Source organism: Limulus polyphemus, unplaced genomic scaffold (genome assembly GCF_000517525.1).
Source record: "Limulus polyphemus unplaced genomic scaffold, Limulus_polyphemus-2.1.2 Scaffold131, whole genome shotgun sequence".
Lineage (NCBI taxonomy): Eukaryota > Metazoa > Arthropoda > Merostomata > Xiphosura > Limulidae > Limulus > Limulus polyphemus.
Genome location: NW_013665741.1, coordinates 933,040 through 946,627, shown reverse-complemented (window position 1 = coordinate 946,627; position 13,588 = coordinate 933,040). Strand labels below are relative to the sequence as shown.

Sequence of the window (13,588 nt, the reverse complement as noted above, 5' to 3'; positions counted from 1 at the left end):
AATTAGTTATTACAAACAAAGTTTCATAAACAGAAATTTCACTAACTTACAAATAACCTAAAACTTCCTAGTTCAGAGTCTTCTTGATATCCAGCGAGTCAACTTGAAGTCGATGTACGTTCAATTATCGGGAAGCTAGCTAGCTTTGTCAGGCACTGAATTGTTGGACCTTTGAAGTAAGATAATATTTTCATGATGAGAAACCAGCAATATTTTTGGAAAGATACTAATGTTTAATGAGAATTCACTGATGTTCGAAATTTATAGCTGTTTCTGGCCAAATGACATATATTTTTCGGTTGGTAAGGGTTAGCAAAATCACGTCTTATTGAATACACATGGTTATAACAGTTTCCTAGCAGACTTGTATATTAGCTCTGTTCTCTGTTGTTTTTTGGTGCGTTGTGCTGCGGTTGGTAAGGGTTAGCAAAATCATGTCTTATTGAATACACATGGTTATAACAGTTTCCTAGCAGACTTGTATATTAGCTCTGTTCTCTGTTGTTTTTTGGTGCGTTGCGCTGCTGTTTTTATAGGCGAGACACATTTTCTAGAAACTTCTGATGATACTGCTGATAGAAGTGGATATATTGTTGATTTCTGTGTTCACCAATATTCTACAATCTTCGAGAATTGGCGGGAGTTTCGCCATACGTAACTAATACAGTAAGCTAGACACGCCTTCAAATATAAACATATTCGAAACAAACATTGACATTAAAATAAATATATAACAAATTTGTTATACGAAACATGTATCTGATGATACAAGTCACTCATATTTCTAAATACAAATTCAATCCAAACAACGTTCATATTAAAAATGAATACATAATGATAAATTTGTTACAATTCTAATGGAAGCTAACTTTCTTCAAATATGGCCAATCTATATTTGATTTTTTATGAAAATATATTTAATAAAACAGGTTTCAATTCCTAAATTATACAAATATACTTTTCATTTTATAGGCGATCTAATCGCTATTAACAATCAGTACTTTTCACCAAGTATAATGTATCCAAAAGAACTTGAAACAGAAAAAAGTAATAATAATTATATACATGTTAATTATTTAGATATGGATATCCAATTAGTAAATGGTAAAGCACAACTAAATAGTTTTGAAAAGAGAAGAGCATTTAATTTCCCCATCCATGATCTGCCCACCCATAATAGTGTGGTTCCTCATGTGATGCTAAAAGGCATTATTACGTCTCAATTAAAAATATTTTTAACTGTTTGTAATAACAGCACGTTTTTTATGGATAACGTTATATTATATTCTACTTTAAGGATTTTTTAGAACTTTTAAGGGTGGAGGATGGCAGACATTGTTTAATAGAAATATATACATTTTTGAGTGGCTTAATTTTATCTTCCCACAACTGGCTGCAGACAATGAAAGGCAGTAAGAGTTGAGACGTTATGGGTGTAAGCACTCAACTCTGTACCCTTAATGAATTTTCCATGACTGCTGACTGGTTTCTCATCTGGTTTTTTTATTTTGTTTGATAGATGGGATATCCCCAATGCTTTTGGGTGCTATTACCACAGGCAATCTCTGTTATGACTTTTGGATAATGACCAGAAACTGTGAAGGTTTTTTTCTAATAGAGTTTTTAATTTATGTAGCTTATAAGTTCAAACATGAATTTAATCTGTAATTTCTTTATATATGTACAGTTCCAAATTTCATCAATCTTGTCAGTGCTGTTACAAAGGTGCAGGAGTTTTATCTCGGCAAATAGCCAGAAGAATAGCAAGTAGTTGTAATGGACATACTTAGTTATATAATTTCTTTTTAACATTAAAATCTTAGTTTTAGGTATTTAATTTTCAGATAACTTATTTTTAAGCACTTTTAAAAGTTATTCAGGCATAGAAACTGCTTTGTTAAAGTGTAACTTTTTGTGTAATGTACTATAACATATCACGGAAGTCTGGTTTAACATGAACACCATCAAAGTGCTGCATGAAGCAGCTTTTGTGATAATTTCCTTCATGTTAACACTCAAATTTTTAATGATTTTTTTTTTTCTGTATACACTTTTCATCAGGCTCTCACAATTTTTCTAATCGCTGTGAAATGCTTAATTTTTCTAATTACTTCTTTTAGGTATGCAAAATTGTCTAAAAACTAAATGATGAGTATGTACACATACACTAGTTTTTGTTACTTCTCTATTATTTTTTGAATTAAAGTGTCATAATAACCCACTCTGTGGAGAAAGAACATGTTTTGTTTTTTGTTCTAATAAAAACATACTGCATTTTAATTTTATAGAATTCTTAATGTATAAAGAATGTACTTGGTTTTCAATATTAAGTGGAAGTATGGAACCTGCTTTCCACCGAGGGGATCTGTTGTTTTTGACTAACCACAAAGAAGATCCTGTTAGAGTTGGAGACATTGTGGTTTTTAAAGTTGAAGGTCGAGACATTCCTATTGTTCACAGAGTATTAAAGCTGCATGAAAAGTAAGTTTTAGTGAAAGGTAAGACTTAGATAAAATTGAATAAATTTGTTGCAACTATGTTTATGGATGTAAAAAAATAATAATTCAAACTTGTCTAAAGTATTGTAATATTATTCTTCTGTTGATGGGTTCTGATAAAAATAATTCAATGTAATGATGAAAAATTAGCTTAGTTCCTCTTTCTCTTCTACAGTCTTAAACACTGTGGTAAGTTGTAGACCATGTTTGCAGCCACACTAACTTTACTACACTAATTGCACAAATAACTCGATAAGCTTGATAGCTAACAGATCGAAATAATTCATTAAAACCACATGAACTCATTAACTCTGGGGGAAAAAAAACTCTTTTTAATTATTTTCTATTTGTAATCAACCCTCAAATTCACTAGAGAACTTGACATCAAATCTTTTAGATCTTTCTAGGTGTTTTAGGCCTATCTGATTTTATAGCCCTCATCACAACCCACAGCTCCCTTTGTTAACAAATAAGATATTAAAATATAGCTTTCAACAGTATCATTAGAGAGAGATAATTAAGATATAATAGAATAGAAAATGATATATTTGGAGTATCTTTGAAATTAAACTCAAGATTTGTCATAACTGACCTATTTATTGTTAATATGTTGTTTTTTGTTACATGATCATTTGACACTTGTGATTCTAAAGGACTGTTAGTTTATAATGACTGACTAAAAAGAGTGAACATAAACAAACAAAATTCCTCATTGGAGAAGTTATAAATCAACTAAACAATAAAAACCTGAAATGGATAAAGGTGAAAAAAAAAAGTAAAATAAAATGTAAATATACTAAGAGCTTTTTATCATTAAATTATTTTGGAAATGTTTGAATGTTTTTTGTACAGAAGTTTTAAATTCTGGTTGGTGTTTTACAGTTTTGTTGATGCTTTTCATACAATTTGTTCTCTTGTTGATATTTCTTATGTAGTAATTTAGCCTTGTGGTTGATATTTCTCATAAAGCAGTTTAGCTTCGTGATTGATGTTTCTTGTACAATAATTTAGCCTTCTGGTTGATGTTTCTCATATGGTAATTTAACCTTCTGATTAATGCTTTTGAAGCAATAGTTTATGTTCTGGTTGATAATTTTCATATAGAAGTTGCATCTGCATCTGGTTGAAAATGTATTATTAGGTTGAAGGTTGTAATAGTGACTGATAGTGGAAAGAAAATTTACTGAATGTTGTTGAAGGTGGACTTATCTATTGTATTTAGTATAATGGGTTCTCCCTTGTTGTTGGGTTTTGACCTGCATTTGTTAGAGAGTAATTAATTTATTACCAGGATATTTTGTTATATGCTGTTGTGGGTAAGGCTAGCAAGCCACCAACTCGAGGAAATGTATGTAAAGAACAAAGAAACGACTTGGAGACCAGATAACACAAAAAGTATATTAAATTGAACAAATTTGAACAATTTATATTCACATGAACAATTCTTCTACTATACTTGTTAACATCTCTGTTATGCTCAGTAATTCATCAAGTAGCTAGATTCCTACTAGACCCTCTGTTATGATCTGTTGTTTAATAAATATGTTACTAGACGAAGTAGGGAAGGTTCTTAGATTTACACAAAGTTTGAGTGTGGAAAGTTCTTCATAGATTCTAAGTCTGATATCTTTTCAGAGGATTCACTGAAGAGTGGAAGGACTATCTTCTTTTTTCTTCTCATGTTTTCCCCTTAAACAATGGCTTTTTATACTTAATTAATAGGGTGTTGGTGTTGTTCTAGGCGGAAGCAAGACCTTAACCATAGCACATCTCTAGGCTTTTGGTTGTTTGTTAATTTTGTTCTAAAAGGAACCCAAACCATAACTACTGTTTCTGAGTTCCGATTGGCTATTTCTTATGTACCAATAAGGCATCACATCAGCATTGGGACATACTATCAATTTATATATTTTCTTTCTCAGTTTTCTTAGAGTTTAGCATGTCCTTATTTATACCTTTGAAGTGCCTAGATTTCAGGCTGCTCGACCTCTGTCCTGTAGGTGTTTCCTTCTATACACCCCTGCTCTGTAGGGCTCAAGTTTAGTGTTTTTTATTTCCTTATTACCTTAACTCTGAACTGCTCTCTGAATGTGGTGCGAGATATTCATTGATATCTTAATAGTACACTCTAGACTCCATAAATCTCTCATCAACCTGTTGATTTAATGGCTTATGCTTCCTGCTAGTAAAATGAATTGCTGATTTCTCTCTCTTTTTTTCTTGTCATTTAATGATACAAGCTTGGAATGTATTTCCAGTTAAGCACATGTCCGTTGCCCTGCGTTTCTTCATGGCCTTATTCAGCGACTCCATTCGCTTACTTGTATCAGCATCAGAATGCTTTTCATTACTTTGTTTGGTTAATTGATACATACTATCGTTTTCTATGGCATTTCCATTTACTAAAAGCTGGTAATGAATATGTTTTTATAGCTCATTAGGCAGGTTTATCAACTGTGTTAAATGGATATTCATGTAGAGAAATATATACATAAAAATATTAATAAGAGAAATCAATAATAAAAGAAAATGGTAAGCAATACTGTATAAATAATTTTTTATTTAATGAATTTAAATTATGTAGATAATGAAAAGAAGTGTTTTTAAGATATTCTTTAGTGTGTGTGTACTTAATGTTTTTCATGTTTGAACATTGTTTTCCTTTTATAAAGTCTCTTATTGATAGAGGTCTGCGGTCATACACGTCAAGTTAATTACTGTCTTTACATAGTAAAATCAACAGGACATGAAACTTAAAATGCATAAATGCTGGAGGCCTTAAGAATGATAAAAGCAAGAAAAAAATTTTTCTAAATTGATATAAAATGAACTGAAATAATTTCATTAGTGCTTTTGAAATGTAGTGAAAATATTCAAATATGTAGGTATTAGATAAAATTTGACTAGGAAAATGGTGACAACTGCAAGTAGTGTGTAGCTCAAGCATTTCACTCAGCTCGTCACTAGATATTAGACAATTAAGTTATTTTATTTAATGCATTGCATTAGGAATGCTAGGTAGATTTATACATTATATAGAGATTAATTTTTTAAACTCCTAAATGTTCAATATTATAAAATGTATAAGAAGTGAAAAAAAAATAGAAGTAGATTGTTGTGTTGCAGAATAAATTTTGTGGTGGTAATAAATAAAAAAAAAAAATCTTTCTTGAAAGATACACATAAGTTTATAACATAAGTAACTTCTATGATAGAACTTGGTGGTTTATTCATGAAGTTGAAAGTACGGGATTAGAAAATTTATTATTATTTTTTACATCTCTATCCCAAAGAAATTGAAGAGAATTATTTCATATTTAGTAGATAAGAAACCTGTGCTTGAATTTTATGTACTAATGAATTGTGGACTAAAAAAGAAGACAAGGTATTGAGAGTTTTAAGTTGTTAAAGGAATGATATCTGATGAATTTATATAGACACTAAAAGAATGAAATGGAATAGACCTGATGATCATTTATATAATTCAGCCTTAAACAAAACTTTCTTGGAAAAGTTATTTATTAATTTGACAGTAAACTACTGATTTGTTTATCATTTGTGTTGTTTGACACATTTTTGAACATCACACCCCATGTGTCAGTGTGTAAAACAATGTGTTCTTTAAGATTCATACAATACATTCAGTACTAATCATTGTAATCAATTACCCTGATGATGGTGGACCACACAGTTACAACATTATTGGTAAATGGATAGTCACCAACACAGTTTGTGTCAGTATCAGTACTTATGATAAACTTTGATGGTGGACCATACAGTTACCAAATTATTGGTAAATGAATAGTCACAGACACAGTTTGTGTCCGTATCAGTACTTATGATAAACTTTGATGGTGGACCATACAGTTACCAAATTATTGGTAAATGAATAGTCACCGACACAGTTTGTGTCAGTATCAGTACTTATGATAAACTTTGATGGTGGACCATACAGTTACCACATTGTTGGTAAATGAAAAGTCACCGACACAGTTTGTGTCAGTATCAGTACTTATGATAAACTTTGGAATACCTGATCAATTAAGTTTCATAAATTATTTGCTGCTAGTTACCGTTTAGAAATGGCAATTCTGTTTGAATCAGTAAAGAGAAGTCAGAAAACTTTATCTTTTGTAAATGTGATAAAGAACTCTTGAAACAAAATATTCCAAAAATTATTTTTTTAAATTAAGAATAGACAATAATATTAAACTAAGAGAGTGTTTGCTTTGAATTTATGTGAAATATGATAAATATATATAAATGTGTGTTTGTGTATATCTGAATCGTTACTGAACTTTATCAATAATAGCTTAATTTCATTAATACTGGAACAGAGTAAATTGAATCAGGTGTATGTGCCCCCCAGTGGCACAGCGGTATGTCTGCAGACTTACAACTCTAGAATCCGGGTTTCGATACTCGTGGTGGGCAGAGCACAGATAGCCCATTGTGTAGCTTTGTGCTTAATTACAAACAAACAGGTGTATTTATAATTTCAACAATTTTAAATATCTTAAACTCATTGTTACAAAATTCAACTATACATATTTGTAGTAAGGAAAAATAGGGTTAAACTGCATTATAATAAAATAGGGAAGTTGATTGGAAGTTAGAATGTATAGTAAAATGTTTGTATGGTCTGGATTTTTTTTTATTATTTAGAGATTGTATAACATGTATTTATGTGTATACTTAAAAAAAACCCAAAGTGGTTCATTTCCTCTTTGAAATGTCTTTAAAGTGTTTGAGTCGGTGAGTTAAGCAGCCAAAATAGAAAACTTCTGTTTTCATCATCTAGTTAGAATAGATTTTTTTAGGCTAGAGACACATAAGAGAAACTTGCATCACATTATACAACTTAAAGGTTTTTATAGAGAAAAACCCTAGTTTTTTTTGTCATTTTTATTACTAAATTCAAGTAAATCTTTTGATATTTCGTAATTTTTAAAAAGACCTACAACATACAAATGTCATAACAATATTTTTATAAACAGTTCAGTTAGATTAATTGTCCCCAATCTTCTTGTATCCTTTTATTACTGTATATATATATATATATATTTTAATAAAGACAGTTTCTGTATTAACTTCTACAAGGGATATCTATTTATATACATGGATTTTATTAAAAGCACCTTAATTTTATATTTGTTAATGAACTATACATTGTATCTTTTAGGGAAGATGGCTCTGTTAAAATTTTGACAAAGGGTGACAACAATTCTGTAGATGATCGTGGATTATATGCACCTGGTCAGCTGTGGCTGAACAAGAAAGACATAGTAGGACGTGCAAGAGGGTACGGGTTTAAATGTTTTCAGACATGTTTAAAATCTACTGATCAGTATGTAATTTAGTTTTGTCTAGTATAGAAACAATTAATTTGAGTGTTGAAGTATGTACCCCTGTTTGCAGTTTTGAAAAAGTTAAATTGTTCATTGAGTACATTGTAACATTGTTCTCTCAAATGCTTTCAAAATATGAATTTATTCTTAAGACTTTTTTAACTTGTAAACATTATTTGCATCGTACACAACCTTGCTAATTTACTAAGTCGATCAATACTAGGTTAGTTTTCAGATGTATCAGTCGTGAAGAATATGAGCATGTGGCAATGCAAAAGCTTTAAAAGTAAAAGATGACTAATAAATTAACTAACAAAACTAAGCATAATTACTGCTATGAAAGATAAACCCTACAAGTACTAGTTGGGTTCATATGGACATCATTGGATTTTAAACAATTTTCTAAACTACTTATGCACCAAATTGCTTGTTCGGTCGATGATCTTGTAGGTTACAGGATTCTAAATAATGCAGAGAAAACTTCCATTGATATTACAATTATTTCATTACTTACTGAAGATAATTCCTTGGTAGGAATTGAGTGTTTTCACCCTCATTTTTTTTTATTGTCAGTTCTTTAAACTGAGATGTCTAAAAAAGGAAAAACTGTAAAATTACTCATTATGATACAGTGTGTTGGCCTCACTAGTAATGAATGATATAAAAGAAGTTGGTAATTCAAGGGCTAATTTGTAGTGTTTAGGTTTAGACTTCATGCTCTTGTCTGATAATGAGTCAGATGAATAACACATGTTTGTAACTCAACATAATGTATTGTGAAAGATTGAGAAACACAGTTGTTACTATAGGTGCAGTTCATTAGGGATTTTTTATGGTTTACTAATACCTAAAGACATCTTGCTCTAAGTATTCCAAAATTTTCAAAGTGTACAGATTTAGACACAACAGCACCATTCTGCTGTTTCCTAAGGGAGCTGTAACTTTTTCTAGTATATAGACCATTTATATTGCCTCTCACAGAATATATAGGGTCAAACATTCTTCTCCGTAAATATTATTTTGGTCTTTGGGAAAGCATCAATTAAGATTTTTTATTGTATGCAAAAGTGAAAAGCTGTAATAAAGAGATTGCTACAGTTATGACAATAGAGACTACTAGAAATTTATTAAGCATGAAATCTCATTCAATTTTTTTATATTGATAATGAAAATATCTTTGAAATGTTTCTTTACATTGTCACATGATTTTAGTACAATTATGAAAATTAGATATAAGTTTCTCCATTCAGAACAGAGTGAATTATTAGTGCATTCTTTTGCAGGTTTGTCCCGTATGTAGGAATAGTTACAATATTAATGAATGACTATCCAAAATTAAAGGTAAGCTGCTCAAAGATATTTTATTCTATAATAATTTAGGCTGAATAATTAGGTTGATAAGCTGAAACAAATACTATTGTTTTGAGATATTTAATTCAAGTTTGCATCTAATTAACTCATTTTGAGTTATTAAGTTATGTAGACAGGTTGGTTTGTATTGTGTAGACGGGTTGGTTTGTATCACTAAATTGTGTAGACGGGTTGGTTTGTATCACTAAATTGTGTAGACGAGTTGGTTTGTATCACTAAATTGTGTAGACGGATTGATTTGTATGATTAAATTGTGTAGACGGGTTGGTTTGTATGATTAAATTGTGTAGACGGGTTGGTTTGTATGATTAAATTGTGTAGACGGGTTGGTTTGTATGATTAAATTGTGTAGACATGTTATTTTGTATTAAGATATGTAGACGGGTCGGTTTGTATTATTAAGATATGTAGATTGGTCGGTTTGTATTATTAAGATATGTAGATTGGTCGGTTTGTATTATTAAGATATGTAGATTGGTCGGTTTGTATTATTAAGATATGTAGATTGGTCGGTTTGTATTATTAAGATATGTAGATTGGTCGGTTTGTATTATTAAGATATGTAGATTGGTCGGTTTGTATTATTAAGATATGTAGACAGGCTGGTTTGTATTATTAAGTTATGTAGACAGGCTGGTTTGTATTATTAAGTTATGTAGACATGTTATGTGATTCATACCATTTATTTCTTAATTTTAACAACAATGCTAGCTAGTGGGTTGAAAGTAAGAGTATGAGAATTAATATAAATATTTAAAAAATATTTGCATTTTATGTTGACTTCTTTTCTCATTTATAAAAATGTGTATGTTTTTAAATAAAAATATCTTATTAATTTTGTGTACTTTAAACTTTTTACACTTGTGTTTTTTTTAAGTTTTTAATGTGATGACTTAAAGCTCTGATTAGCTTGATGTTTGTTTATATTATTTTAAAAACTGATGTGTACTATTGTTGCTACTTAACTAATTGTGTTTATTTTAAGCTTCCATTTATAATATAAACATCTTGACATCAAGGAATCTATAAACTTTTTTTGTTAGTGTTTAGGTGTATCACACACACATTACTTGTCATGTCTTACTAAACAGTATGTTTTTTAAATTTCCAATCCAAGTTCTGCTACTCAGGTTTGCTGTATTATTTCACAGAACCTTGCATGTATTTTCATGTGTTCAAACATTTTGCTTTAGGTTGTAATATTTCATCTGCGTTCATGAAGGTTGTGTCTAAGAGTATAAGTTGCTTGGCCAAGAAAAGAAAGAGGACACTTGTCTAATTACTGTGAAACATGTAGTTGTTTCAAGAGATTCCTAGCATAGCAACCATGCTAAGGCTTGACACTCTAGGGAGTTTTTCTTTGAAACATTAATAGCTAGCCCAAGATTTTAAATTATCAGTAAATGATATTTTAAAATTTTATTTGACAGTGAAATCCAATTGGTTAAACAGTATTTTATTGAAATGCTTCTGCAGGAAACTACTCTGAGAATTACCCTAACCTGGAGAAAAATAAACATAAATGTATTTTTATCTTGTTAAGTGCTAATTGTAGAATTGTTTAAGTTTTATTAATGAGTAATATGGCTACATTTTTTTTTGTATTGGTATTGGTCTGTTGTTGGTTAAAACGTGCATGCACATCAAACTTATTTCTTTCACAAAGTAAACAAACATGAATTAGACTTAAAACACCAAATTAAGTTAAGTTTTCTAGAAACAGTTGTTGAACACGCCAACTAATACAGGAAGTTGACACAATAAACAAGAAAATATCCAGTGTGTAGTTTAATGTAAAAATATGAATTATATACATAACAGAAAACAAAACTAAACCCATCTCTTTCTAGTACGTATGATTTTGTGTTTCAACTCAAATTTTACTGCAAATATCTGAACCAAGTCTTATAAAATCTTTATTAGGCTTCACTGTGACTTGTTTGTATTATGAATTCACCGGATCCTTTAAACAAGAAAAATACTTTTGAATATACTTTTATATAAATGTGATAGAATGTTATAGTTCATTGAGCTTTATTTTTTCTTTTTAGCTCTTCTTATTTGAAGGAGTTTCAGTATCACACTTCTGTTTAGAGTAAAAGTAATAGATTGTACACTTGGTTCAGTAGCTAAACATAAATATTTAGTGAAGCATATGTGAAGCAAGTAAAATAATTTCAACATTTTCAATTTGTATTTAAATTTTGAAAAGCAGTGGATATTGAGAAAACTTAAAAAATAATGTATTTAAGATTCACGCTAAACGTTTTTAATGGATAATTAAAGTTAGCAACGTTAGAATATGCCTTAGGCATCAAAAAGATAATAGATTTTCATTGAATGTTTCAAGTTTTCTTGAATTTGTACACTATAATTTTTAGATATATTATTATACTCTAGCTATTAGCATAAATGCAATTTTTTTTTTTTTGTAAGAGTATTTGTTTTAGTTGGCAAAATTCACTGGTTGTCTCGGCTAAAATTGAAGGTACCGGTATCTTCATGTTTTATATTATGCTCATTTTATGTAAGAAATCTTATTTTTGAAATTATAATTTGGTGTCTTTTTTTTTTTTTTCCAGTATGCAGTGCTAGGCTGTCTCGGGCTATTTGTTCTGGTCCATCGAGAGTGAAAGGAATAGAAAATTCAAAACTGGAACATGTTTCATTTCAAACTCATAACTGTTCAGTATTCTCTTTATAAAAAAACAACTTGTTTACAATTAGAAAAGGTGATAATAAATTGATTCAAAATTTTGCTGACAGTTACCTTAAACTTTTTTTTCAATTATATGAATATTTAATGTGACAGTCTAATTCATTTGTTTGTTTTTTTACTTTGTATCTATGTCTGTACAAATTCATTAGCTTAACCTTGACATTAGATGAAGGTTTCAATATTCCAAAAAAAACACACAAACACATTCAACAGTTGATTACATTAATTGATTTAGATTTACGTACAAAATCTTGTCACTTTGCATCAGTCTTTATCTAAGATGCCCACAGTGTTGTCCTTACTTGCTTACACACTTTCTAAGATAGTCAGGGACAATGTGGCATTTGGGGGACATAAATTTTACCTCACTCTCTATACCTCTTCCAGTAAGTAACTGTATGTACTATATGTCTTGGATTTGTCAGAGTGATGATATTTGTGTCTAAATAATCATTGACGTATTTAGTCTGGGATGTGAATAAAGGTTTGTAACTGATCCATCTCTTATTGTACTTTCTCCAAAGAAAGTAGTATGAACACTTCATATTTTTCTTTAATTAAAAAATGAGTATTTTAGAATGTAAATCCTTGTTCATAGTTATGTTCTAGTAAATCAGTTCAAACTATGTTTAATAAAAACCTTGGCCACAGGTGAGTTTCTACATAAGTCATGCTCCTCTTTAAAAAAACATAACATAAATTGTTTGGGTTGAAAAGGCTTAGCAATTTCAAAATATAATTTACAGTGAGCTGATTTTGGGCACCTTGATCAGTAAGTAAGTGAATAAAGTTAGTTTATAAGGTTTCTTATTTGCAAGTGAGGTGACATACCATGTATGATCTGGTACATTGTTTATGAATAGGGTAAGAAGGTGACTTCAAAATTAATTGAAGCTGTGTACTTGTTTTTCTTATAACGCGTCCAAGAAGAACGTTTCCTTGGAGTAATGGCTATTAAATTAAACAAGTTAGATAGGAAAATTAACTTTTTTATTTATGTTTATAACAATCAGGCTAAAGAATAGTATTGTAACAATTTCAATATCTGCATATATAACTGTGTATTAGATAACTCATGCACAATTTTATTCAATGATCTGGAAACTTACTAGCTTTTTTGAATACATACTTCAGTGAACAGTGTTAATTTAAACAATTTAGATGTTATTGTTTTAGCAAATAAGCATTTTTTGTTGTGTGTGTGTGTGTGTGTTTTTTTAGTCTTAACTTTTTCCAGCATCTTATGATGGATAATGTAGTATAGATTTGTGTAATGTTTTCCAAATAATACTCTTACATTTTGTATTATCGTACTATAGCAAAGGTTTCTATTTCATAAAGGGTAAAACTTTGTTCTCACTCACAGATACCTGAATTATCAGTAAAAGAAGTGTTTAATTCAAGATTGAGCCTCTTGCTAGTTTTATTAATATGTTTTTCAATTAATTTTTATCATTCTGATAATATATTACTTGATTATGGCAGTTGTCATAAGTTTGCAGACGTTCTTGAAATTGTTTTAAGTTCGATACTTCTGGTGAGGCTAGGGTCTGAGTTTCAGTGTATGTATGTATGTATGTATGTATGTATGTATATATACACACACACACACACACACACACACACACACACACTCACAATATGTAAGTTTT

The 13,588-nt window shown here is 29.8% G+C and overlaps 2 protein-coding genes across 2 annotated transcripts in view; both read left to right on the top strand.

Moving 5' to 3' along the window:
• The window catches only part of LOC106473612 (signal peptidase complex catalytic subunit SEC11A-like), an 18,864-nt gene extending 6,343 nt beyond the window's left edge, over window positions 1-12,521 (top strand). The window contains exons 3-6 of the mRNA XM_013934299.2: window positions 2,332-2,481; window positions 7,681-7,800; window positions 9,130-9,187; window positions 11,800-12,521. Coding sequence (XP_013789753.1) covers window positions 2,332-2,481; window positions 7,681-7,800; window positions 9,130-9,187; window positions 11,800-11,850 — 379 coding nt within the window. The 3' untranslated portion in view covers window positions 11,851-12,521. The remainder of the gene's footprint in view (window positions 1-2,331; window positions 2,482-7,680; window positions 7,801-9,129; window positions 9,188-11,799) is intronic.
• The window catches only part of LOC106473569 (dual 3',5'-cyclic-AMP and -GMP phosphodiesterase 11A-like), a 108,623-nt gene that overhangs the window by 92,686 nt on the left and 2,349 nt on the right, over window positions 1-13,588 (top strand). The gene's annotated exons all lie outside the window — the stretch shown is intronic.